Genomic DNA, 27,740 nt, shown 5'->3' with positions numbered 1-27,740 from the left:
CAATAGGAACAGACTATAAAAATGTTTCTTCTCTTTTTAAAAATACTTCAGACGGTTGATTCAGCAGCAGCAGTTAGGAAGAAAGTGGGTCGACAGTCTCCTTTGACTAAGAAAATAAGTTTAGTTATTTTATTGGGACTGACTTCTGAGTGAACTGACTTGGAATTGCGCTGCAGGCATATATATATATTGCACACACAGACATGACTTACCTAGTCACAGCTATAACTCCAGAACCAATTAGTTAATCTCTTTATATTTAATGGGTTACTTTCCAAAACCTGTTCTTCCTCTTAAGTTTCATCAAGGATTTCTGTAATACTTCTGGACAAAATAAGTAGTTGTTGATGTGCACAATCTGTATACGGCCTAGACCAGGGGTAGGCAACCTTGGCTCTTTTATGACTCGTGGACTTCAACTCCCAGAATTCCTGAGCCAGCATGAGGGAACTATGGCCCCCTCGTGACTTGTGGACTTCAAATCCCAGAATTCCTGAGCCAGCGTGGCTCAGCTTGGAAACCTCTCCGTTTCCCCTCAGCACAGCTGGCTCAGGAATTCTGGGAGTTGAAGTCCACGAGTCATAAAAGAGCCGAGGTTGCCTACTCCTGGCCTAGACCCACTAACCACGATAAAGCCAAAGTACTTTTAAGTCTCCAAGTAATCCATGGGATTCTAAAGTGTTTTATTTTGGCTGGATTATACCTCATTGATCAAGTCAGTGGAAGTATTCCTAACACACTGCATTGGAATTCAATTGCTATCCAACGATAATAGTTGTAAAAGTTCTGTTAGAACTGGAATACGGAAATGAAGTTGCACCTGTTTTCTGGATGAGCAAACTACGTAGTTAGACAAAGCTAATATACAGCTGTATTGAATTTTTGAATTTTGATAAATTAGACTGCTTGTCCTTTTTTTTTTAATAACAAATCACAACCATTGGCAGCTCTTTACCTCCTTGCCCCTTCCCAGGCGTTTTTTTGTTTTTGTACAGCGAATTATAGTCTACGTTAACAGGACATGCAAAGTATGCTTTCTGCATAATTGTAAAAATTGGGAGGAAAATACCTTGTAAAAACTGAAGTGATTTGTTCCCATGAATTACGTTTACAATCTGCAAACAAATTGTGTAGCCTAAAAGGCGTTTCAAATATATGCACATCTAAATTGGAGCTTGGAGAGCCTTTTAGTTCTGTGTGTTGCCCACAGCCGAGACCAGAATGTTTTTTTGAACTAATACGCAGTCCTAGCCTAAACAACAACAACAACTGGCAAGTGCCACCACAACAGAAGGTTTCTTTGTGCCTTCGTTGTTTTTGTAACGCGAACCGAGAAACCAGCATTTTGTATTTTATTTTTTCCAGTTCTTCATGACGATGCAGGATCAGGAATCCAGAGCCTTAAAAGAAGTGGTAATTGCAAAATTGCCCGGGAAGAACCAAAGCATTTTTCCACTTCTCTCGCCAAGGCCCACACCCCCTATTATTGTTATTATTATTTAATCTACCAGGAAAATAAAATTAGAAGTTTTTTCTGCACTGTCCTCCAAACGTTACCCGTGCTGGGGGAGTGGGCGGGTGTTATTTTATATTGAAGATGTAGATAATTTCTGAGGACGCTTCTGTCTTAGTGTTGAATAATAGGAACACCCTTTTTTTTTTATTGTGAAACTGAATTAAGACATGAGCACAGATCTCTGTGGTCAGGGAGATTTTTATTATTATTATTATTCCACTGTACTGCTTGCGGTAGACATCGTGCTTCGCGTGACAAGTATTCCTCTTCTTCTTTTCATACTCCCAATTATGTCTAAGCATCTCACTTTATGAAAATAAGAAGATGAATATACCGGTCTGTAAAGGTTGCCTCGTTAATGGCTAGATATTTTTTTTTTTAAGGAAAAGAAAAAAAAACACCTCATGCTGGCGAGCTGAGCATCCAGTGGTTTATTGCCTTTGTAAAAGAGACCATGATGCCTTCGTATTTGCTGTTTGCACCCCTACAATCAATTCCATATGTTGACTTTTGCCATGTTTTGCACATTGTACTGTATATATGTAATGCATATTGTATTTTTATATGTGTAGTACATTTATCATATATTTTGTACATAGTGGCAAGATTGTAGCTAAGGGGGGAAAAATATCTCAGCAATTTTGCAATTTGTGTGTCAAATAAACAAGTTAATAGACCTGCTGGTTATTTGTTACGTTTGTTTAACAACTCCTGTCTCTTAAAATGGGTATTCTAATCCCATGGAAAAGTGGATGGGCCTTACATTTAGTCCTCCATTTAGCACGGAATTCAAATAGTCATTACTGATTTAAGTCAGTTGTATTGATATCATCATTTTCATTTTGTGTTTTGGTGAAAGGTTGAAGAGTTGCTAATGTACTGTTAGGTTATTATGAGGAAAGGAATGAAGGGAGGGAGGGAGGAAGGAAGGAAGGACCGACCGTGCATACAACTCCTGTAAGCAAATGATGGAACAAAGAAGATGGTCATATGTTTTAAAAAATGAATTTCCTAATAGTTCTAAGAAAACTTTGTATTGGCAGAAAAGGGGAATGGGAACCTAGTATAAATCTAGCCACGGGGTAAGGCAACCTTGGCTCTTTGATGACTCGTGGACTTCAGCTCCCAGAATTCCTGAGCTAGCCTGGCTCAGCTTGGAAACCTCTCCTTTTCCCCTCAGCATGGCTGGCTCAGGAATTCTGGGAGTTGAAGTCCACCAGTCATCAAAGAGCCAAGGTGGCCTACCCCTGATCTAGCTCCATGGAAGCAGCTCCTGAGGGGCAAAAAAAAAAGGATGGAGAAAGAAATGGATATATAATAGCCCCAATTTCAACTGAAAGTCAGGGCTGTTACCTCACCTGCTGACATCACAGAGATACTTACATAATCCTGATATTTCTCTTTGTTTCCAGTGCTCCTCATCTGAAGGGAGAGTTTGAGTATCGGAGAAAGAAAGAAAAGGGACTTCTCTCTCACGATGGAGGTGACGCGATATCAATTCTCTAGGTCAGCCAACAATTCTGAGGAAAGGTAAATTAAATTAAATATATCCAAAATTACAGGGGTTAAAGACTGTAGTTACCGGGGAGTGGGGAAAACCTGTTGATTTAGTTCAAATGTGGAAATATCTAGAATTGCTCAGGATTTGATTTCCAATATTTAATGTGAGATTAGGCTGTATTAAAATTGGTTGAAAACTAAAAGCTAGAAACCATAATATTAGCTAGGAGAGAGATTCAGTATTATTAAAGGGGAAGCAAATGGCAATTGTTTATGCATTAGGAAAAACGAATATTTTGTGGAGCACAACAAAGGAGTGAGATACCGTTTTTAATATATATTCCAACGCTGTTTAAAAAAATACTTAGAAAATATTTAGAATGTCAAGCAGGTGTAAACATTAAGGGTGGTGATAATGAACAATTTACATTATGCACACTATACTGTTCTAAGAAATAGTAAGCGAGGTTTATAGATTTTATCCCAGTTAGTTATATGAATCAAGTCAATGTTAGGAGCTAAACATAAATCAGAATAAAATATTTAAACTGGTTATTATGCTAGAAGGAAAAGCACAGACAGTGGGACAAGATAAATACTTGAGCTGCATTTTGAATAATGGATATACGAATAGCATAAAAAAAGTGGAACCGGACCGAACAGAGGAGAGTAGCTTTTAAAATAAATAAGTGTGCATGCTTGCTTGTTGGACTTAAGATTGGAACTGAGTTGTATGCCTTGTGAAGTTCCTTGGTGCTCTTTGAGTTTGGTTGTTTCATTGCAGAAGTTGCATTACCCAACTAGGTAACGTTATCAATGCTCAAAAAAAACAAAACAATTAAACTCGGAGAGCACCAAAGGCCCCACTGTTTACCCCTGAGCTAGAAAAACAATCTAGAGAGCCATGAAGATTGCTTTGAAAGAAATATTCCCAAGTTTGTTACTGAAAAAGCAAGGCAGTAGCATTGCTTAAGTCCAGTGGTGGGATTCAAATAGGGGAACAACCGGTTCTCTTGCGTGGATGCCGCTTCCAGAAGTCCATTCTGGGCCTGGGGCAACCCAAAAAAATTAGCTATCGTTTCTGCCGAAGTGGTGCAAACTGGCTGAATCCCACCACTGCTTAAGTCCCAGAAAAGGAGATCATATTACAAACTCACTCATGGCGACTCCTTACTGGGATAGAAGAGAGAAGTTGAGGAAAAACACAAACTTTCCTTTCTGTAATCTTATCTCAATAAAGCAGAGTTTCAGTCTTCCTTAGAGTTGGCTACCTTGCCTGGTGCAGCTCAGAAGGCTGACAGACAATGAGAAAAGGGCAGTCAGGAGGGTAGAAACCTCTCAAATCCAGAAATGAGCAATTAAAATATCTTCAATTAATTACACAGGGAAGGTTTCAAGGCCCCTCCACAGCACTGAAAGCTGACGCATAGCCAGAAAAATCTTGTGTGCGTGGTTTGGCAAAACTAACTGTGTTCCTATCTCAAGCAACAACATCAAAAGAACAAAGAACACTGGGTGTCCTCTTTAAGACAACACTTAACGGGAGAAGAAATGTCTTGCAATTTTCTGTATCGGTGGCCTAACATATCATTTGGACAAGTCGAGGCATGTGGTTGCCACCAAGGGGCAGGTGTTGGTGGCACCAGGACAACAGAAAACAGTCTGTCTCAATCTGGACAGCTTGAAGAGACATGGACTTCAACTCCCAGAATTCTCTAGAGCAGGGGTAGGCAACCTTGGCTCTTTTGTGACTCGTGGACTTCAACTCCCAGAGTTCCTGAGCCAGCCTGGCTCAGCTTGGAAACCTCTCCCTTTCCCCTCAGCATAGCTGGCTCAGGAATTCTGGGAGTTGAAGTCCATGAGTCATCAAAGAGCCAAGGTTGCCTACCCCTGCCCTAGAGAGCCCACATCTCTGCAAATGGTCCAGGTTGGGGAACACTGCAGTAGAATGATCTAGCCTGACTTGTCCTTCCTATGAAGCCTGCCTCTCTCCCCTTGAGGTGCCTTATAATCCTCTGCTCCATCTGTTGTATTTCCAGGGTCCTCGCTCACTATAGTGAAGTGGTATTATTTCTGGAAGGAGAACCAGATATTCCAGAAGAACTCCGAGGAGCCAAGAAGGGGATGCTGTACCTCACTCAATACAAAGTAAGAGCTCTTGGCCCAGAGGCTAAAACATATAAGGAACAGTTGCTGGTGTTTTTTTTCCCAGCAAGCAACCAACTTTTATTTTGATCAAAACAGAGTTGGGTGGCCACAACTCTCTTCATGGCTAAGGGATGCAGTGGCTCAGTGGGTTAGGACGCTGAGCTTGTCAATCAGAAGATCGGCAGTTTGGCGGGTCAAATCCCGAGTGCCACGTAACAGAGTGAGCGCCTGTTACTCGTCCCAGCTTCTGCCCACCTAGCAGTTCGAAAGCACGTAAAAATGCAAGTAGAAAAATAGGGACCACTACGGTGGGAAGGTAACAGTGTTCCGTGCGCCTTTGGCATCTAGTCATGCCGGCCACGTGACCACGGAGACGTCCTCGGACAAGCGCTGGCTCTTCGGCTTTGAAACGGAGATGAGCACCGGCCCCTAGAGTCGGAAACGACTAGCACACATGTGCGGGGGAATCTTTACCTTTACCTTTATTTTAATGAAGAGAAGGATGATGGGGTGACATGGTAGCAGTGTTCTAATGTCTGAGGGGCTGCCCCAAAGAAGAGGGAGTCAAGCTGTTCTCCAAAGCCCCTGAAGGCAGGACAAGAAGCAACGGATGGAAACTAACCAAGGAGAGAAGCAACCTAGAACTAAGGAGAAACTTCCTGACAGTTAGAACAACTAACCAGGGGAACCACCTGCCTCCAGAAGCTGTGAATGCTCCAACACTGGACGTTTTTAAGAAGAGACTGGACAGCCATTTGTCTGAAATGGTATAGGGTTTCCTGCCTGAGCAGGGGGTTGGACTGGATGACCTCTAAGGTCCCTTCCAACTTTATTATTATTATTAAGATGGCCGAAGAAGGCAGCAGCTTCTCTTTGATAAGAAACATGATAGTCCATCTTTCATTTCTGGTGGGTGAATTTGACCAGGACCATTATTAGTCTTGAGAGAGCATTTGAATAAGTCTCCTTATAGGTTAGTGATTTCCTCCATCAACTATCTGAAATGGCATAGGGTTTTCTACCTGAGTAGGGGCTTGGACTAGAAGACCTCCAAGGTCCCTTCCAATTCTGTTGTTGTTGTTGTTGTTGTTAACTTGTAAGCAGCCCACTTTGTATTGAAAAGGACATTAGACGTATTTTACATGTAGCCCTCAACTTACAACCACCGTTGAGCCCATTACTAAGCAAGGTAGTTGTTAAGTGAATTAGGCAGTCATTAAGCAAATCTGGCTTCCCCCGTTGACTTTGCTTATCAGAAGCCTGCTGGGAAGGTCAAAATCTACCTGTACTTTCCTTAAGGTACACTTTGGAATGAGTACGTTTGTAACCCCAGACTAACTCTCGTGAAATTATCCTGATTTCTCAAGATGGGCAGTGATTAATATTTATATGTTACTTACATGCAAGGGTGTAGGTCTATACATACGTTGTATATAGTATGTTTTAAATGTGTGTTATGTATGTGTACACTTGAGAGCAAGCAACCAAATTTCATTTTTAATGCGTGCCATTGTGCCCACAGGGGGGGAAAAATGACAATAAAGGATAGCTGAATCTGTATCTTAATTGCTTTCCTAGATAATATTCCAGCATAAAGATAAGGGATCGACCATCATTCGTTTTCCTCTGCAGCTGTTGGGAGATTGCTTTCTGGAGGAAGAGCCCGACTCCAAACCTCAACACATCCAAGGAACTCTGAGTAGGTTTCATAATTGGTTTATCTGCTTATCTGTCTTTTCAGCTAAATGTCTAGTTCTCTCTGGAGGATCTCTGATCCAAGCCAGCCAGTCAGTGGAAATGGTCAGGGATTGGGACAGAAAAATATACCCCATTGGGAAAGAAAAATAATGTCCTAGCTCACTGTGATGACAATTCCCTTTATTTGCCCCAGTCCCTTGGTAGCCAGAATGAATGAGTCAAGCAGAGGAAAGTAATAGCAAACTTGGGGACATCCTAAAGTTTTTTTAGGAACGCAACATTTTGTGCAGGAGCTCTCCAAAATCAGGAGGCAGACATGTTCACACTGCAGGCTGGCTATTTGGGAAAAGGTTGGGAGAGAGAGACTTTTAAGACCCCACACCTGTGCAAGTCCGCGTTATCTAGCCAAAATATCCATAGAGAGGTAAATAAATATATTTGATATAGATCAGTAGTTTTGCCAATCTTTTGATTTCCTTTTTTCTTTAATTGTATTTTGTCAACTCACCGTTCTCAGCCTGGCAGCTTGGCTGGGTTAGACTGAAACAAAATAAGGCTTCCTCTAGCTCAGTCTTACTCGAACTTGACCTTGAAAACTTGGAATACCGGTAGTCCTCCATTTGCAACCATTCGTTTAGCGACCAGCCGTCGTTACGACAGCACCGAAAAAAGTCAGTCCTCCAAATTACGACCATTGCAACATCCCTATGGTCACATGATCAAAATCCAGGTGTTTGGCAACTGGTGTGCATTGTAACATCCTGGGTTTATGTCAGCTGGCTCAGGAATTCTGGGAATTGAAGTCCACAAGTCATAAAAGAGCCAAGGTTCCCCACCCCTGGATCACTATTTGTAACCTTCCCAGCTGGCTTTCCGGTAAGCCAAGTTAATGGGAGAAGCCAAATTCGCTTAATCCTTGCGTGATTCATTTAACAGCTGCAGTGATTCGCTTAACAACCGTGGCAGGAAATGGTAAAATTGGCCGCAAGTCACTTAAACAACTGTCTTAGTCAGCAATGGAAAATCTGGTTCCAATTGTTGTGAGTCGAGGACTGCCTGTACAATTCTCATCACTGCCTCTTTAAACACATCTGGAAAGATCCACGTGTAGCTTTCATAGCTTTGCAGGAGAGGGAGGCAGACAGGAAAGGAAGAGACCTAGATTAGGTCTTCTGTAGTGATGCCTCATCTTTGAATTTAAGATCTCAGCATAGACTTTTCTTCTCAGCTTCCACCCAGGGACTTCTGGTTTTCAAGTTCACTTTCCAGTATGGAGCTTCTGATTGCCTAAACATGATCAGAGATCTAGTAGATTCAGGTAAGCTGTTTTCCTTGGAACAGTTATCTTAAGATTTATTCTTTCTATTTTGCTCTCTCCGGCAAGAAAGCAAGGGGTCACCTGATTAAAAACGCACAAATAGGCAGCAGGTTTCTTTTATTTATTTATTTATTTATTTTACATTTCTACAGAGAGCATCTCTAGCTTACGAGTTATTATCCATCCAGCTTTCTCCAACCTGATGGCCACGGGGGAGATACAGTCCGACAAAACTGGAAAGGACGAGGTTATGGAAGGTTCCCACAAAGCCACCAAAAAGAGAGTGCAATAGTGCCACAATTAATTAATGCCCCTGTGACAGCATGTTAGACTAGGATTCAGGAAAGTCTGGTTCAAATGTTCATAAAGCCGTGACATTTGCCAGATGATGTGGTGAACAGAGAGCGTGCTCCTCACCATATCTATATTGATGTTATTCCTTTGGAAGAAGATAGGATAAAAGTGGGGCAGATGAAGTGATAGGTCAGGGGTCTTCAAACTTGGCCCTTTTATGACTTGTGGACTTCGACTCCCAGAATTCTTGAGCCAGCTGTGCTGAGGGGAAAAGGAGAGGTTTCCAAGCTGAGCCATGCTGGCTCAGGAACTCTGGGAGTTAAAGTCCACAAGTCACAAAAGAGCCAAGGTTGCCTACCCCTGCTCTAGAGAATTCTGGGAGTTGAAGTCCACCAGTCATAAAAGGCCAAGTTTGAAGACCCCTGATGTAGATGATGTCAGAGGTCTTCTCCATCTCTCATCCCATTCTTGGCTTCTGTGGCCTACCTTTCCACCTTGCGAACTAGGTTTGTATATCCATGAGGTTCAACAGTTTGGATCATGTTGGATAAAACCCAGCCATTGTGTAGGAGAAAAGCAGACAGAGCTGAAGGGGGGGGAGTTAAGTGCGTTATCAGTCTAGAGTTATTACGTTGCCATAAATGATCCAAGTCCCACCCTTGTTGAATTCTGTTGACTGGGGAATTCTGGGACTTGAAGTCCACCAGTCTTAAAGTGGTCAAGTTTGAGGGCCCCTGGCGTATGCATTGAATCTCATTGATACGCAACCTTTACCTTTTTTCTCAACACAACAGATATTTTGAAAGAGGCTACCAATCTCCAAGAATACCCCACCGCCTCCATCTATACCTACGCCCACCCTGCGGCACCGCAGACAACCCGTGAGTACCGGCGGGCGTTATTTGTGTTCCCAAATGCTACTTGTTTGTTCTTTCTCCCAGAAACGCTTAACGAAGCCAGCCTTTTCCCTGACCGCAGAAAAGCTTAGCCTCCTTATCCCAGTTAAAGGAACATACAAAGTGGGTTTTCTTCTGTTTTGCCCAGTCTGGGTTGAAATTACAGGCAGTCCTTGACTTACGGCCATTTGTAACTTTGCAAAGTTACAGCAGCACTGGGAAAAAAAAGCAACCGATGACCAGTTTTCCCACTTAACAGCCGCTGCAGCATCCCGATGGTCGCGTGATCCAAGCTTGGGCGTTTGGCAACTGGCATGTACTTACGACAGTTGCACTGTCCCGGGGTCATGGGATCACCCTTTGTCACCTTCCCAGCTGCTTTCCGACAAGCAAAGTCAACCCTGGGGGGGGGGGTTGGATTTGCTTAACAACTGCATAATTCACTTAGCAACTTCGGGGATTCACTGAACAATTGTAGCAAGAAGGTCGTAACAAGGGGGAGACGACTCAGTTAGCAACTGCCTTACTTAGCGATGGAAATTTGTGGCTGAATTGTGGCCGTAAGTTGAAGGCTACCTAGACCAGGGGTGATTCTCCAAGATTTCTGGCTGATGTCTTTTTTTTCACCCTTACCTATCTATGCAAGAAGGGATTCCCTTGCATGCAAAGTCTGTGTCCCTCCCGCCAAGCTATGGCTCCTGAAAGCTTTCTACTGATGTCAGTGTCAAGGCTGCTAACATCAGATGTTTTTGCATTGACAACAGATGGAGAGGCAGCCATTTTCTTCTTTTTGCTTTTAGAGTTAGATGATGTTGGGGAGAGGAATGTGCATGAGAATCTAGCTAGACATAATAACACTGAACCTAGTGTGAGAACCAAGGTTATTGAAATAAGAAATGATAAGAACTGGGCTGGAGAGCTGGAGGGGAAGCCCACGCTTCAAACTAATTGGGGGAATGTGATTTATGACTGTTCACTGGAGGAGGGAATTGTGCTTTGATACTATGTGCTCAGGGGAGGGGAATTCAAATTTTTGGCTTTGATTGTCTTAGTGCCGAGGCTATGCTACTCAGTAATAATAAGTCTTTATTGATTATTGATTAGCCCTTGGGCCATATCACTGTGCTACTCAAATAAAGATTCTTTAAGGTAAACAACGCCTCGAAGTTCTTTGAAAGAGTTCCATCTGTCAGAACCATGACAGTCAGCTTGTCTTTGCAAAAAAAGAAATCAGTTCTCAACAAGAAGCATTTCTTTTTAGGTGCAGGGACCCTAACCCAGTCAGTCTCATGTCTAAGGAGCGTGGTTCTTTTTTCTCCGTGCAGAGGTGGCGGCGGGGACATCTGAATTCCTGGGAGGGAGGGAGGAAATAGAGAGCACCTCCCTCCATTTCACACCACACAGACTGACTCTCCACTCCCACTCCCTCTTGCTGAAGGACAGAGTTGTCCCCAGTCCTAAGGGCAGCTGGCTGAGAAAGATATGGAGATAGGCCGGTTATCTGCCATCTGAGGCATCTGAGACCGGGCTTAAGAGGCTAAGTCAATAGCCACTTCGGTCTGCCGCTGGGGGAGAGTGACAGTTCAGTGAGAAACCCATGTGGGGTCTGTGCAGATCTCAAAGGCCTGATACTAAAGCTTGCAGGGTTCTTATTTTGTAAGTTGTATCCTCAACATCTGGAAGGCTCCAGGCTAGAAAGGTTTAAAGGAGACACTGCCCTAGCCAGTTAAGTCGCTGTTCTACAGATAGTCTACAGATATGTGTGTGTGTGTGTGTGTTGGGTGGGTATATGCATAACCCTTTGTCATGGTTATGTAGTGTATATCAGAGGGTTACCCTTTGAGAGCTGAATGCAATGAAATTTCATTTTAATGTATGCTGATTAGTGTACCTTTAAACTGATAATAAAGCTATTCTATTCTATTCCATTCCATTCCATTCTCCATTCTTACTCTACATTCTATTCTATTCCTATTCCTATTCCTATTCTATTATTCTGTTCTGTTCTATTCTATTCCACTCTACTCTACTCTACTCTACTCTGTTCTATTGATACGATGATTTTTTTTAACCCCACAGGTTCTCTCAACATGTTACCACTGTGGCCTCCCCCTTACCCTGGTCCCCCAGAGCTCCCCCCACCCTATTCTGAAGTGGAAGCAGAATCTCCAGGAAGAAGCAGAGAGACAGGTAAATCAGCAAGGCAGATTACCCGTCACATTGGAGGCCAATCGGTCCAGTCATAAGAAAGGGGATTTTGACTAAGCGTTTAGAGGTAACCCAAAAACCTGGACAGGTTGCTCTGCAAGTTCATGGCTTGTGCTTCATTACTGATTTGGAACAGATTGAGGGACAACCCTAACATTAATGAGAGCCAGTTTGGAGTAATGGCTGGAGTAGCATTTATTCCAGCCGCGCGAGTTTTGATGGGAGCTTCCCGATACTCCCATGTAACACCTCTTCTCCGTGAGCTGCATTGGCTTTCGGTTGCCCTCCGGGTGAGATTCAAGGTGCTGGTAATGACCTATAAAGCCCTAAATGGCTTGGGTCCGGACTAAGGGAACACCTGCTGCCGGCATCATCTTCCCATCGTCCTGTGCGCCCCCACAGGGAGGGCCTTCTCAGGGTACCGCCGGTTAATGAATGCCGGCGGGTTATTCCCAGGGGAAGAGCGTTCTCTGTGGGCACGCCGGCCCTATGGAACCAACTTCCCACGGAACTTAGGACTGCCCCCGACCTCCGCTCATTTCGCCGGGACCTGAAAACTTGGCTCTTCGAGCTGTCTGGCCCAGGCTGAGGGGTTGTTAATTTAACTGGGTTTTAGATTTTGGGGCTTGAATTTAATTTAATTGTTTTAATTGTTTTTAATTTTTTGTATTCATGGTTTTAACTGCCCTGTAAACCGCCCTGAGTCCTACGGGAATAGGGCGGTATACAAATCCAATAAAATAAATAAATAAATTCCACTTTGGAGTAAGCTGCTGGCCTAGAAACCAGGTGACTGTGACTTCTAGGCCTGCCTTAGGTATAAAAGCCAGCTGGGTGACTTTGGGCCAGTGTCTCCGTCTCTCTCAGCCTAGGAAGAAGAAAGTAAGGGCAAGCTCCTGTTGGAGAACCCGTTGGGTGTCATGCTTAAAGGCACCAGGCTAAAAAAACGGGACACCACGGATTGTAGCCCTGCCTTAGACAAGCCAGCTGGATGACTTTGGGCCAGTCACTCTCTCTCTCACCCCCAAACAATCTTGCAGCGTCGTTGTTTGGAAAACAGATGTCAGGAGTACTAAATATCGTCGCTGCTTTGCGTTTATTCCCCCCCCCTTGCCCCCAAATGCAGGATAAACAGATGATGATAGATGGTGGCTTCCAGAAGGCTAGCCGCCAAAGATATCTGGGCTGCAGCCATCACCAAAAAAATAGTAGGAAAAAAGCCAGCGTTTCAAAGAAAAGGAGAGAGAGGAAGGACCAAATCGTGACAAGCGCTTCTAGATCACCCACTTTTGCGTGTTCAGGAATGTACTCGTTCAACGCACGTCCTTAAAGTCAGATCTAGTTTGCCCCTTTACAATGCGTCTGTGGCTCATGCTGCCTGCATTAGTTACAGCAGGGTATAAACCAAAGGAGGGAATGAAAAATGCTTGATGTTTTTTTTTTTAAAAAAAAACAAAACACCAGAAACCGGTATTAATTTTCTCTCTTTTTCCCCCCCCACTTCATAGAGAACCAGGAAACCTGTTGCCATTGCAGAGGACACATGGTTCAGAATCCGGCAAACAGGCTGGACTAAACACGTTACAGGTGCCTACACGTTCCTTTTCTGTAAGAACGAGGGCCGGTTTGTACTTTTTATTTTTTTTTTTTTTAATTTTTCCGATTTTCCTGGTCGGGCTGGATCTCAACCGTTAAGATAGCTCTTATTAGAAATGCTTGCCGGCTCAGTACGATTCGTAACAATACAGGTGGTCCTTGATGTACAGCCCAACATTTCTGCTGCTAAGCCGGGTGGTGGTTAAGTTAGCATTGCCCCATTTTTACCATTTTTCTTGCCACGGTTGCTAAGTGAACCGCTGCAGTGGTTCAGCTAGTAACACGGTGGTTAATTGAAGCCGCTTTCCCCGTTGACTTTGCTGGTCAGAAGTTCACAAAAGGGGATCGCGTGACACACACACACACACACACACACACACCCCGGGGGATACTGCAGCCGCCGTAAATGTGAACCGGTTGCCACCTGAACTTAGATCACCTGACCCTGGGTATGTCGTACGTGTGAAAAAACGGTTACAAGTCACCTTTTAAAGTGCCGTTGTGACATGGAACGGTCGCTAAATGAACAGTTTTAACTCAAGGACTGCCTGTGGAAGCAATCTAGGTCTACTTTCCTGTCCACTTCTTTGGTTGGGAGAAGCTCGGCAGGATTTTAAAATGAGCTCTGCCGGGATTTGGAATTGCTAAAAGTATTCACATGAGGTTATTCGAAGTGTAAATTGAATGCTTGCCTTGATCATGAACCCATGTTTGTTTGGATAGCTGGCTTTTCATCCCCGCCCCATCCCTGCCCAGAAAGTCGGGTAGTCACAAGGGTGCCTGTTTTTCAACAAAAGGTTGACTTCTTTTCTCGCCAATGTCAATTTTACATTGGACCATGGTTATCTAATCTGATTGAGCAACGCACCCTGTCCCTACAAACGAATTCCTAGAAGACACTATAATGGAAAGCCACCCCCTTTGGGCACCAGCAGAAGCTGATTGCAGCCCGAGGTGAAATGTGATGACGCACTCCCTACAACTCCATGCCACGAGGGAGTGTCTCAGGACAAACCTATCTGGGTTTCGTTACTTCCGGAGATCATGTCTCTAAAAAATATACTGACCGTGTTGGAAGGTTGCCTTCAATAAAGGAGAGAATATTTGGAGCTTTGGGATTGAAATGAAGGCTCCTTGGTGCTCTCTGAGCTTGGTGGTTTTCTTGCAGACGTTTCACCACCCAAACTAGGTAATGTCACCAGTGCTGCTGATGTTACCAAGTCTGGGTCGTGAAATGCCAGCAAGAAAAACAACCAAGCTGAAGAGAGCACCAAGGATCCCATGGTGCTCCTCCACTTCCTTCTCCTTCTCGCCTTCCTCCTCTCCGCAAACCCCTCTCCCTTCTGGCACTGATGACGTTACCTACTTTGGATAATGAAACGTCGGCATGAGAGCCACCAAGCTCAGAGAGCACCGAGGACCCCTCAGGTTGCCTTCCACCAGGATGCTAAGAATGCTGTCCTAATTGTAATCAAGTTGTTCATTGCAGTCCATTGGCCAATGTCTTGGCTTGGCTCTCGGCTCCTCTTTCCACTGTGAGTGACGACGCAAACCACCAAAGCTCCTCCTCTGGTTTATGGCCATCACATCCAAATCAAGAGTCTTTTTCAAACAAACCAGGAATGAGAAGCTAATAGCAAACTATAGTTTCTGGGGCTTAAGGGGAGGAGTAGTCTAGTGTCAGGGGTCATGATCAGCAAACAGCAGGAGGCATTTCCGCAAGTCTACTCATCCAGTCTCGCCAACAGGAGGAAATGCTGCTTGCTTAAGGCCCTACTACATGAACGTAGTCATAGTTTTGTAACCTTTGGTTTTTCTTAAACTACCACTTGAACGAAACACGGAGGTCAGCTACTAACCTAGTCGTAGAACCTTGTTAGTGGTTCTGGCAATGATACTTAACAACTCCAGGGACCTCAGTTCTGGAAAATAGATAATTCACTTCTTTGAGTCTTGTCTGGTCTCTTATGGCTCATTAGGAGGCGTGATAAAGTAATGTTTGGAAGGTGTTTTTTGTGATCTATTATGATATATTTTGAGCGTGAGTTCAATAATGGAGAAACTTGCCTTTTTGGATCTTTATGACCCTCCTTTTTTTTTCCTCCAATGACTAACTGGGGACAGTCATGAAATTGCCCCTACTTTGATGAGTTGTGTCAAAGAGTTTGCAAGGCACAGCTAAGTGGAGAAGAATCTCATGGCTGTTTAAGGTTACAACTAACCATCTCCTGCCCCACTGTTGTGGTTTGAGATTCACCTTCTATAGTCACCCTCCTTTGATATAATGAAATGAGTGGTGGGTGACCCCCAACTTTCCAGTAAGACAAAAGCGAAGGAAAGAAGTACTCTCTACCCCTGAATGTCATTTGGGAATTGGGTATGTCTAGTTTAATGAAGAGAAGAACGGGGGACATGATAGCAGTGTTCCAATATCCCGTGCAAACCCAAGCGTGCTCATGGAAAGAAGTGTAATGCACAAGCCTAACACATAAATAATAGTAAAGAATAAGTCCCATCGACATCAAGCATTCTGAAGGCCTCTGCCTAGGTTTTGGCTGCTCAATAGGCAAATAAAACTGCTCTAGCAAAGGAGAGACTTGGCACTGTACCCGTTGGATGGGTGATTGTTCTAGAGTAAATAGATGGATGTTTGACGGACATTGCAACTTTACATTCCAAAACTGTTGAGTTGAAAATGATTGGCATTCAGTTCCCTGGAAAAACCAAAGGATTTATTGGAAGTTTTGAAGAGAAGAGGGGGGAGGCAAACCCACGACTCTCAAAATGTTGCTGAATTATAATTCTCAGAATTCCTCCCTTTATTTTATTATTTTATTTTATTTTTATTTTTATTTTGCTATCATACATAAACACACACATAGATTCATTCATTACACATTTAAAGCCTGTTAGATTCAGGTTTGCTTTTGGTATTGATAAGTAAAGGTAAAGGTTCCCCCGCACATGCGTGCTAGTCGTTTCCAACTCTAGGGGCCAGTGCTCATCTCCGTTTCAAAGCCGAAGAGCCAGCGCTTGTCCGAGGATGTCTCCGTGGTCATGTGGCTGGCATGACTAGACGCCAAAGGCGCATAGAACGCTGTTACCTTCCCACCGTAGTGGTCCCTATTTTTCTACTTGCATTTTTACGTGCTTTCGAACTGCTAGGTTGGCAGAAGCTGGGACGAGTAACAGGCGCTCCCTCTGTTACGTGGCACTCGGGATTCGACCCACCAAACTGCCGACCTGATCGACAAGCTCAGCGTCCTAACCCGCTGAGCCACCGCGTCCCTTTTATATTGATACTTGCTTATTAATAAAAGTATCAACATCTCTACTACAATTCCTTCACCATTAACCATTATCAACATCTACTTCCTATTTCTAACATAGTCATTTCTTCATTAGCGATATAAAATATCTTCTAGAGTCATCACAGGGTCTTTCCGCTGAAGTAGAACAGGTTTGTTGGCTCAATGATGCTACGGAGCTTCCATAAGCCATTGGTGGATGTTTCAACCATCCTATTAATATTATTTTAGCTAATACTCCACTGCTACAGTCCTTACGATATAGAATATTTTATTCTATTGCTACTTATGTGCCACTGTTTTGTTTTTCTTCTTTTACAGATCCTGTGGAAACAGGGATAATTTATGCTAATGGTCTATTAAAATGAAAATTAATAACCACTTACCAAGAAGTGTAGGATGTTTTCTCCTTCCGCTAGTCATTTTTGGTACCCTTCCTTCTAATCATACAGAAGATTCAAGACATCATAATCAGGAATGGAATTCATTGTGCTTAATTATATTGTTCCTCTTGGGTTTGAAATCCAGCCTGTTAGCAAATGAGGAAGCTGTTCCAGTTTGACTCACCTGGTTGGTACATCAAGTTCTGTCTTATGGATAAGAGCCTTGGTGGAGCAGTGGGCTAATGCCTCCTTAAGTAACACCAGCTGCCTGCAATTAGTGCAGGTTCGAGTCCCACCAGGCTCAAGGTTGACTCAGCCTTCCATCCTTCCGAGGTAGGTAAAATGAGGACCCAGATTGTTGGGGGCAATAAGCTGACTTTGTAATAATGCTGCTTGGGGTGTGTGTGAAAGCCCTAATAAGCAGGCATATACATAGAATGAAGGCTACTGCTAAGCTTGTAAGCTGCCCTGAGTCTTCGGAGAAGGGCGGGATATAAATGGAGTTAAAATTAAAAAAAAATGGCTAGCAGAAGTTCTCCCGAGTTTAAGGCAGAAATCTTTTTGAGCCAAGGATCAAAATTGTATTTGTTCTATACCTCAATTTAATATTTAAAAAGACATTCCCTGGAGCAGAACATTTGAATGAATTGGACGTGACCGCAATTGAAAAACTAGGGTGGCGCATTTTGAGAACATGACACTAGAAATCAACTTACGTATTGCTATGAAGCATTATTTAGGACAGTTCCATCTATCATCTTTGGGTTAACTCAGGTTGATTGGATTTTGACTGCCTGCTGCCTTCTGAATGGGGAAGAGTTTCAGCATCAGCGAACCAGCCTTGGGAGGAGAAGGCAGTTGAGGTTCAACCATTTACAAACTGCAGAAAAATAACGGAGCTTCTACAAAACTATTGTGATCGCTCCACATTAGATTCTTACAGAGAGATTTCATGGTAAAAAGTTGTCTATATTTCTATTTTAAAAAAAATAAAATAAAAAATCAGTTATTTTCCAGACACACACACACACACACATGTGGAATGTGAAATGGTGCGTACTTGCTTCCTATAAGATGGATGAATTAAGAATCTATGCAGAAATCACCTTTGCCCCCATAGCTATTTCCAGATTGTTTCCTAGCCACTGTAAACAGCATAGAAGTATTCCTCACTTACTGACCACATGCTCAGAGACAGTTTCAATGGTGCTGAAAAGAATAACATGCTACACAGCTTATGATATTCTCTTGAAATCTCTTTCCCTGCAACCTCTGCTCTCTGGGTATGTGTTGTGACTCAGGGCCAGCCGGTGGGCCCGGCAGCCGGCTCAGATGTATCGGATGACTCAGATGAGGGGGAGGAGGAGGGTGTGGAAGACGAACCGGCTGATGATGGCTTGCAGGCTTGGCAGAGCCCTCAGCCGGGGCCCTCTTCTCAGCTGCGTGAGCCCGATAGTGCGGAGGATGATGACCCACAGCTGGCCCTGTTCAAGGACGCCCGACGCAGGAGGCAGTCGAGCAGGACTAAGCAGAAAAAGGCTGCGGGTCTCCTCGGGAGGAGGCACAGGGAGACCACGCCCTGAACTCTAAATAAAAGGAGTGTTTGGGGAGGGGCTGGTTGCTGAAAGCAACCCTTCCGCTTGAGGATTCAAGTTCCTGTGCTTTTGGTTTCTTGTTCTGTTGTTTTGCTTGTGAATTAAACTTGGCAGACGCTTTGCAGCCTCAGACGCTCTCCAGTCTCTACTGCTTGAACAGGGGTTTGCCTTATTACAAGGCCGGTAGTTGGCTGGTTCAGAACAGTATGTGTGTGGGAGAAGGGTCAGTCAAAGGAGAGATTTGCCTATAGAAATTACTCGCCTTTTCTCTCCCCCTCTCCTGCAGAGCGGAGAGATTGGAGAGAAAGGGATTTCAGGAGAGTTAAGCTGTTTGCATAGCGTTTCATTCCAGCTCCCAGCCTCAGGCTGCCAATGCATCCCATTGCTTTTGATGGATACAAAACAGTAAGCAGGCACTCACGCATTCCAAAGGATAGGGAAGTGGCCAGGAGGCAAGCAGAAATTGAAGATGGGAAACTGAATAGTCTTTGTCTCTTTCTAGCTGGAAAGCACAGTTACGGTCATGTGATTTCCGACCTAGTAGTAAAGTTGCAGGTCTCAATTGGGGTCATTAAGTAAGGACTACCTTAGTTGGTTTTTTTTTAATAACAGGAATAACTGTTGACCTTGAGGGTCAGCTATTAAGGAACTTTAATCCAACTTGGATTTCAATTCTCCATAAGCATAGCCATTGCTCATGTTATTGGAACTGATGCCTAACACATCTGGCTGCTTTAATAAGTCCTTTTCCTGCATCTGGCTGCTTTAATAAGTCCTTTTCCTATTCTCATCTCCTGGTCATCTCTTACAGATGCAAATGGTAGTGATTGCATAATTCTTCCATTTCCTTTCAGATTTTCTTGGGTTGTCTAATTGCTCCTAATTATATTCATTACCTGCTTATATCACTCCAGAGGCAGCCCTCTGTGTAGGGCGTGCAAAAATAATGCCCTCAAATACAAGGCCACAAAATCTGAAACCAATCAGAAAAGACACAGAAGGAAACTCAAGCTGACCAGCAAAGGAACATCATCCATGCGAGACACCCCAATGACATCACAAAAACCATGATGCAAATGCATTCAGTCTGCAATCCGTGTCTTTGTGGGAAGACATCACGGTGCTTGACGTGACTTGCTCTCCCATAAACCCACCCTACCAATGTCCATGATACAGAACTTAAATTAAAAGCACAGATAATGGTTCCTCTGTCTTATTATTGGACCTTCTATGCTACCTCATTCATACTGCTTTGATCCGCTTGCATAATCGAAGACCAACAATAAATACAAACCTAATTAAATCAATACACCAGTAAATAACCTAGTAACCTAACATTCCTAATTCAGCACGTATTGGGGAAAAGATCACTCTAAATTAGGAAACGCTTCCATCCTCAGTAATGTTTGAATCACTCTCCTGGATATTATCATGGATGGGGCCCTTTGTGATGGTTTCAGCAAGCTAAGCTATTCTGGGAGAACAGACCCATAGCTTTCCATAAAAAAAGCTGGATTCCAGTCCCTTACCTGTTTCACATCCAGCTGTGTCCAGATGGGCATGGGTGTGGATGAAGATGGGAACTCACAGCATGCCTGCATTCTCTATGCCTACAACATATGAGGTGGGTAGATTTGTACCTGGAGGAGGTGATCTCAAGAACATGCTTTTTTTCCCCAAGGCTTTGTGAAACTTTGGAAATTATCATTGTAAACCAGGCGTTTGAAAGTTCGATGCTGCATCCCATGCCAGAAAGCGCAACCACCGCGACAGTTTCTGCAAAAAAGCTGAATGCAACCTGGCTTGCCTTATCACCACTCCATTCCCTGACTTTATCCCCCGAGTAGTTTATTTCTTTTGTCTGTAGGGCCTCTGGTCTTCTTCTCCCGCCGAACACGGAGATTTTGTTGATGGCTAAAATCAAAAAGCAACCAGGAAGTACTTCCATTGCCTAAGAGTTGTTTTTCAGAGTGAGATAGGTAACATATAAATTTTTAAAAAAATAAAATAAATTTAGTGCACGGAGAAGGCTGTTTATTCCTTATAAAAGCTGCTGTCTTGGCACATCTTTTTCTTTTAAAAACGATAACCCCGGATAATCCTATAAGTGTCTATAGAAATGAAGTGCCGAATGAAACTTCAGGTTTTATCTTTCTTGGCTGGAAGTCCCTGCTGACTCAGGGTTTTTTCCCCCCCTCCTCTGTCTGTCTCTCTCTCTCTCTTTGTTTCTGAGCACTGTGTCAATATGTACTTAGTGCCTGTGAGATTGTATGTGTGTGTCTTTCTCATTTTGCCCTTTTGGTCTATAATTTCCAAGAATAGAATGTTAAAATAGACAAGAGAAGGAGGGGTGGGGGGAAATGTAAATGAAATAGAGAAGAAATGTGGAATGGCGGCAAGGACAAAATGTGGAAGGCATGTAGAATTAAAAGATGTATCTCTATTCTCTTTTTTTCCCCTCTCTTGGTCTTCCTTTGGTCCTAAAACTTCATGCTCTTACGGATCCGTGCATGCCACCTTCCCTCAAAAGAGCTTTTCAATGTTTGAAAACTCTTGTCAAAGCAAATACAGGAACTGGTAGTGTTTCATTAACGAGGTGCGATCCTGCACCCTTTCAACAAGACCGTGTTCCTTTCTTAAGCAGCCATACATACTTTGAACCCTCGGACGTGCCCCCAACACACACACACACACACACACACACACACACACACACTGCATTCCTGCCTCTGCCATATTAAGTATAGCCAAGGGAAGCCAAGCCAGAGATAGAGGAGGCCTCTCCATGGAGCTTCAAGTCCTTGAATGTTCCTTTTGATCAGTACTAATATCTGGATTAATAGTTTCTTGTGAGGTCTTTGCCTCTCAGAGAAGCTGCCTTGTATCAAGTTAGATCACGGCCCACGTTTGCATATCCCAGTAAGCCACTTAAGAATGGTGGGTTGAGTTTTGGGCTCCTCGGGCAAACAGATCATTCTGCCTGACTCTTCCACGGTCAAACGAACCACAGGAACCCGCTCTGTGGTTTGTTTTAGCAGCTGGATGGGCACCTAGAATTTGAACAACACCTTGATAGTTGTTGGTTGTGTATGCAGCCGAGCAGGACACCTAGTGTGTCTGCCCACTTTTTATCATCCTCATCCTAATGGGACCGCTGTAACCTTAAGAAGCTGGCTGAGGGGTTGATGTTCTGGCTAGCGCTAAAAATGGAAAGCCACCATCTATGCCCTATTACAGGGGTAGGCCACGTCGGCTCTTTTATGACTCGTGGACTTCGACTCCCAGAATTCCTGAGCCAGCCATGCTGAGGGGAAAGGGAGAGGTTTCCAAGCTGAGCCGTGCTGGCTCAGGAATTCTGGGAGTTGAAGTCCACAACTCATAAGGCAGCCTAGGCCAGGGGTAGGTAACCTTGGCTCTTTTATGACTCGTGGACTTCAACTCCCAGAATTCCTGAGCCAGCATGGGGGAACTATGGCCCACTCATGACTTGTGGACTTCAACGCCCAGAATTCCTGAGCCAGCCTGGCTCAGCTTGGAAACCTCTCCCTTTCCCCTCAGCGTGGCTGGCTCAGGAATTCTGGGCGTTGAAGTCCACGAATCAAAATAGCCAAGGTTACCTACCCCTAGCCTAGGCTGCCTTATGACTTGTGGACTTCAACGCCCATAATTCCTGAGCCAGCCCTGCTGAGGCGAAAGGGAGAGGTTTCCAAGCTGAGCCATGCCGGCTCAGGAATTCTGGGAGTTGAAGTCCACGAGTCATAAAAGAGCCAAGGTTGCCTACCCTGCCCTATTAGCAGGGAAAAGAACGTGGGAATCTTTTTTTCTTACAAAAGGGCTACCAAAAGTTCAGTTAAGGACTTGTATTAGTCCTGCTCAGAAATGGCAATTGAGTTCTGTTCCTTCCCCAGAGGTTTAAGCCAGGATGTGTACCTGGTTTATATGGAGTGATTCATTTCACCAGAAGACCCAGGTCGAAGTCCTAACCAGCATGTATCCAGTAGCAAGGAGCGATGGGAACTGCAGTCCGCTTTTGGCCTTCCCATCCATGTCATAGTCACTCCAGCTAGCAGGGTAGGGTGTAACTAAGCGGTAGGAGCCAAGATGGTGGACAGGCAAGCAAAGGCTGTAAAGAGCTGCTCCAAAAGTAAAAAGGTTTTTTTTCTCCCCCGATTTTTTCATTTCATTTTAGCAAAAGTAACTAAGCAGTACAATACGCGCCGGCATCTGTCCCCCAGTTTATCGTGTTATTGACGCATTCAAATGAGGCTTCTTAAAAGTTGCCACCTTGGCCAACGGCCGCTTCCTGTGCTTTCGCCTCTTTTGCAAAACCTATCTGAAAAGGTGGGGGGTTAAACCAAAGGGGAGGGTTACGGCCCTTCCCCTCCAAGAAACTTTGAAGGAGGACCCATATCTTCCATCTGCTCGTCCCTTCATCCCCGGGAGAATTAATACGAGGCGGTTGCCGTAGGGTTGATTCTTGGAGACTGCTATATCTGTGTGGGATTCGCCACCACGGCTCACGGTCATGAGAAGCCAGCAGCATGAGGCCAACAGCCATTCCAGCCTTCGGCCCCCACCTTGTGCCCCATTCGGATGCCTCTTTGAGAAACCCAGAAGCCACCTCTAACCTCTTTCTAGACATCTTTCCCCCCCCCACCGCCACCCAGCTCTCCATCCCCTTTGACCTTGCATTCTAAAGATCAACCTGAAAATTCTACTTTCCCTGCTCCGGCAGGCCAGAGCTATGATGAAGCTGGATTCATTCAAAGGTCTACATTTTTAAAAAAATATTTTTACAGTGGCCAACCAGGTGGCTTGGGAAGACCCCTGTGCCAAAGCAACTCCAGAGAGAGTGACTTCTTCCCAGGAGGGGAGCATCGCCCAGGTTCCTCTCCTGGAAGGCATTCAGTGCTCCGTGCCAGTAAATGATGGGTTAAAAGCAGATAGCTGGACAAAGGCACAGGGTGGTAGGAGCTGCACTGCTCTATTTGTATCAGGGGTGGAAACAGAGAGGACAGCATTACCTGAGGTTGCTTGCAAGACCGTTGACTTCTCACACTTCGGCCAGAGAGCAGCAGAATGAGCAAAGGTAGGGAGGAACGTTGTGGTTTTTTTTGTTTCTCCCCCCCCCCCTAAAAATGTCATTCAGCGTTTTGGTTTTACTTCAGCATGGCCAGTCCCACCAACTCTGCACCAGAAAAAGGAAAAGATTTTGCAGGATTTGCCTGTTTGTCCCTACAGTTTTCCTTTTTTTCCTCCCTACGGGGGTGTCGTAAGGTAAAGCATTCCACGGTTTTGGCTGCAGCAGAGAATTTGTGCGGCTCTTTTTGGAGTGGGGATTCGTTTGCGAAGGGTCCTGTGTGTTGTTGCCAGTTGCAAAGATCAGCGTTGTAGGGAAAAGTGCAAACCCTGCGGAGATCTTGCCAGTGTGTCCCCCCCTTTGCCCTGTGGTGGTTTTAAAAGACTGCAAACTGCTTAAAGTTTTAGTAGCAACGGGCAGGAGCATCAGGTCGGAAAAGAAGAAATTGAAGAGGAATTGAGAGCAGAAATATGATGCAGGCTGACGAAGCTGTTCGGTTTTGCTCAATTTCACGAAGGAAAAAGAAGGGACCAAAAGAAAAACGGGAAGGCAAGCAACACAACTCCAACCAAACCATATGCTTCTTACGTCCTCGTGCCATATTGACCTGCGTTGGTATTAAAATACTAGTTATATTCTCTGGAATTAAATCCCGCCTCTTCTCGCTCATCTGCACACGCAAGGGTTTTCACGTGAGGAGTGTGTTACTACACCCTTGTGATTTATCTGAAAGTTATCAGTGCAACAAGGGCGGAGAGAGACTTTTAACCCGAATGCATAGTTTAAGGATAGTTTAAGGTCAAGGTAGATTTGGCACAGAAGGTTGCAGTGATTTGAGTGTCCTCCTGTACCCACTGAAGGTACTTAGAAAACATGACAGCATTATTATTATTATTATTTTTACGGAGAACCAGTTTGGTGTAGTGGTTAAGGCACTTTAAGGTGGGAGACCATGACTCCTAGTAGCCCTTCCTTAGGCACAATGTCAGCTGGGTAAACTTGGGCCAGACCAGCGTGCCTGGCTGAGGAATTCTGGGAGTTGAAGTCCACAAGACATAAAAGGGCCAAGTTTGAAGACCCCTTGACTTGTGGACTTCAACTCCCAGAATTGGCTGGCTGAGGAATTCTGGGAGTTGAAGTCCACAAGACATAAAAGGGCCAAGTTTGAAGACCCCTGAGTTAGACCCTCTTTCTTTGCCCTGGGAAGAAAGAGGTGAGGGCAAACCACTGCTGGGGGGGGGGGAAAGCCAAAAAAATTGGAAGGACTCATCAGTGAAATAATGGATGCAATGGATGCAAATGCATTTAAAACCGAGTTAAAATCACCAATACATGGTTTTTCAGACAGACCTTAATAGCAGTTACGTTTTTTATCAGCCAGTAAAGAAGCTGGTTCAGTTTTATTTATTTTATGTGCTTCCTCGTCTCCGTTATCTTCTCCTTGGCTACCCTATTCACAACAAGAGAGGACAGACCAAAGAGGTGGTTCTTTCTTCTCTTTTTCTGAGTTGTGAAGTTGGAGACGGCAAGCACAGCAGCGGCAGGGAAGGCCAAGGCTTGGGATTCCTCCCAAGAAGCCATGGGCTCTTTTTGAGATGTGGCCCTCACGATATTGACCTGATATTTGCCTCCCAACGACAACCCCGTTCTTGAGATTTGCTAAAAATTCTTCACACTGTTCTCTACATCTGCTGCTTGCTTCTGCCAAGTTTGACAGCTTTCTTATTTATTTTTTCCTTTTAATTTATCCACCCAGCAGGAGCCGCATCCGCGTTGACCCTGATGGGGGCCTTGGTGATGACGTTTCTGCATCCTGAAGCAAGAATGCTCAAAGAATGCACCAGCCCTGAAGGTCAGAAGTGCCCCACCCTATGCGCTTGTAGCTTTGACGACTGCAACGATGATCTGAGTGTCTACTGCAGTGCGCGGAACCTTACCGCCTTGCCCGAAGATGTGCCCCGAAGCACAAGGATGTTGTGGCTGGATGGGAACAATTTCACAACCTTGCCAGCTCTTGCTTTCAGGAATCTTTCCAACCTGGAATTTCTGAACTTTCAAGGCAGTCAGTTGTCAGGGATTGAACAACATGCCTTCCATGGTTTGGAAGGACTGTACTCTTTGCTCCTGGAACGTAATCGGCTGAAGTCACTGGCACCCAATATCTTCCTCCACCTTCAGAATCTGGCTTCCTTACGTCTCAACAACAACCAGTTCAGCAAGATTGAAGAAGGCGTATTTGCTGGACTTTCCAACCTCTGGTATTTAAATCTAGGGTGGAATTCCTTGGTGGTCCTGCCAGACAAAGTGTTTCACGACCTACCCAATTTAAGGGAGATGGTCCTGGCTGGAAACAAGCTCCACTATCTCCAACACCAATTGTTCTACAGTCTCAGCGAGTTGCGGGAACTGGATCTGAGTTGGAATTCCCTCAAAGGCATCAAAGGTAACATCTTCACAAAGCTTCAGAAGCTGCTGAAACTTTACCTGAACCAGAACCAAATCAACGCCATCGCTCCCAGGGCCTTTTGGGGCATGAAATCTTTGAGATGGTTAGATCTCTCCCACAACCGCCTTGCTACACTTTTTGAAGACACATTCCTGGGTCTTTCGAGCCTCCACGTCTTGCGTCTCTCCAGCAACTCCATCACTAGCTTGAGTCCCCGGACTTTTAAAGACCTGCAGTTCCTGGAAGAATTGCAGCTAGGGAACAACAAGATTCGCACCTTGCTCGAAAAGAGCTTTGATAAATTGGCTCAACTGGAAGTTCTTACTCTAAATGACAACCAGATTCAGGAGATCAGGCCTGGGGCGTTTCTCGGACTCTCCAATGTGGCCGTGATGAACCTATCAGGGAATTGCCTTGCAACTTTTCCCGATTTCACGTTCAAGGGCCTCAGCCATCTCCACAGCCTCCATCTGGAAAACTGCTGCCTCACCAGGATCAGACCGCAGATGTTTTCCGATCTCTCCAGTCTGCGAAGGCTCTTTTTGCGATTCAACGCCATCTCCGTAATTGAAGACCACAGCTTGAGTGATTTGCACGAGCTGCTTGACCTGGATCTCAAGCACAACCGGCTGAGACGTCTCTCCCCAAATCAGTTTGCAGGCCTAAGGAACCTCGAGTATCTCCTCCTGTCCTTCAACCAGCTGGCAGATCTCTCTCCTGAAGCCTTCGTCCCATTGTTGCGTCTCTCCTGGCTCGATCTCTCCAACAACTTCCTGGAGACTTTGGACAGTGGCATCTTGGCGCCTTTCTCCAAACTGACCTATCTGAACATCAGGAACAACTCTCTGAAAACCTTCTCGGTGGACTGGCTGGGGCCTTCACCTACGCTGGCCCAGCTTTGGCTAGAAGGGAACAAATGGGAGTGTAATTGCTCGCTGAAGGATCTTCGGGACTTTGCTCTGCAGCAACCCAGTGTGGTTCTGCGGTACACACAATCCGTCACGGAAGAAACACTTGAATACACCTACAACAACATCACTTGCCTTAGCCCCGCGGAAGTGGTAGGACTCGATCTACGAGATATTCAGGAAGATCATTTTGTTGATTGTTAAGCGTTTGGTCGCCTTCTCGCTTTGCAAGGAACTTTCTCTTTTCTAAAGGACAGTACAAACTCAAGTCTTCCGTCGGGTTTGGACTTACGAAGCTGTCAGGAATCGAGCAGAACTTGAATGTCTTTATTCAACTATATTCAAGTCAATCACAAAGGTCTGCTGCCAAGTGTCCTTGGCTGGTCTCAAAAGCACGACCAGGCGTTTCTAGAGTTGTAGGTCAGACCGGGTAGTTAAAACAATCCAGGTGACAAACTTTGTATACTGCTTCCACAAAATCTGCGTAGACTTCATTCATTCAGTCCCCCCCCCTCAACTTGGATTTAATGGAGAATGACCTTAACGTTTAGGAAAACTAATTTAAGGAAAATAATTAATATCAAGTAATGTTCTGAATCACAGAAGTGGTATCATTTGCAACTTCCTTAAATGTATTTAAGACTTTAGGATATTCCAGTAAGTTGGTTAATATTTCCTTTTCCTCCTCCCCACTTTATAAAGTTTTTTTTTGGATTTTCTACTGCCTCTGGAGTTGGGTGGGGAATATGGGTGCTGCCCTGTTTTCTCATAATGCCAACTTATCACTTGGAAACAAGTTTTTTTTTCAAACCGGGTTCTGCAATAATTCGATAGGCTCCATAACGG

The 27,740-nt window shown here is 44.5% G+C and overlaps 2 protein-coding genes and 1 long non-coding RNA gene across 7 annotated transcripts in view; 2 read left to right on the top strand and 1 right to left on the bottom strand.

Annotated features, from left to right (window-relative positions):
• The window catches only part of LOC308674045 (uncharacterized protein), a 22,642-nt gene extending 5,777 nt beyond the window's left edge, over window positions 1-16,865 (top strand). For 2 of the 5 annotated variants that reach the window (XM_081338205.1, XM_081338204.1), the window contains 7 exons: window positions 2,929-3,046; window positions 5,056-5,164; window positions 6,743-6,863; window positions 8,091-8,180; window positions 9,269-9,355; window positions 11,450-11,560; window positions 13,087-13,509. In XM_081338205.1, the coding sequence (XP_081194331.1) occupies window positions 2,994-3,046; window positions 5,056-5,164; window positions 6,743-6,863; window positions 8,091-8,180; window positions 9,269-9,355; window positions 11,450-11,560; window positions 13,087-13,154 (639 nt within the window). In that variant the 5' untranslated portion in view covers window positions 2,929-2,993 and the 3' untranslated portion in view covers window positions 13,155-13,509. Of the gene's footprint in view, window positions 1-2,928; window positions 3,047-5,055; window positions 5,165-6,742; window positions 6,864-8,090; window positions 8,181-9,268; window positions 9,356-11,449; window positions 11,561-13,086; window positions 13,510-16,803 lie in introns of those variants that run through there. The other 3 variants (XM_081338203.1, XM_081338202.1, XM_081338206.1) reach the window with 3 other exon arrangements.
• Window positions 13,091-27,740, top strand: IGFALS (insulin like growth factor binding protein acid labile subunit). Its single transcript, XM_081338193.1, has 2 exons — window positions 13,091-13,165; window positions 25,300-27,740. Exon 2 carries the CDS (start codon window positions 25,323-25,325, stop codon window positions 27,096-27,098), a length of 1,776 nt encoding a protein of 591 aa, XP_081194319.1. The 5' UTR covers window positions 13,091-13,165; window positions 25,300-25,322; the 3' UTR covers window positions 27,099-27,740.
• Window positions 16,980-19,387, bottom strand: LOC308674046. Its single transcript, XR_014027786.1, has 3 exons — window positions 19,357-19,387; window positions 17,582-17,669; window positions 16,980-17,011 (listed from the first exon to the last, which is right to left on the bottom strand). It is a non-coding gene; the product is annotated as an uncharacterized lncRNA (long non-coding RNA).

This window comes from Vipera berus, assembly GCF_964194415.1.
Source record: "Vipera berus genome assembly, chromosome: 13".
Lineage (NCBI taxonomy): Eukaryota > Metazoa > Chordata > Lepidosauria > Squamata > Viperidae > Vipera > Vipera berus.
The sequence above is the reverse complement of the archived record's forward strand: the minus strand, read 5'-3'. Positions and strand labels throughout refer to the sequence as shown.

What these genes read in the sequence shown, in the direction of transcription:
- IGFALS (XM_081338193.1), top strand. Translation starts at nt 25,323, where the DNA reads ATGGGGGCCTTGGTGATGACGTTTCTGCATCCTGAAGCAAGAATGCTC.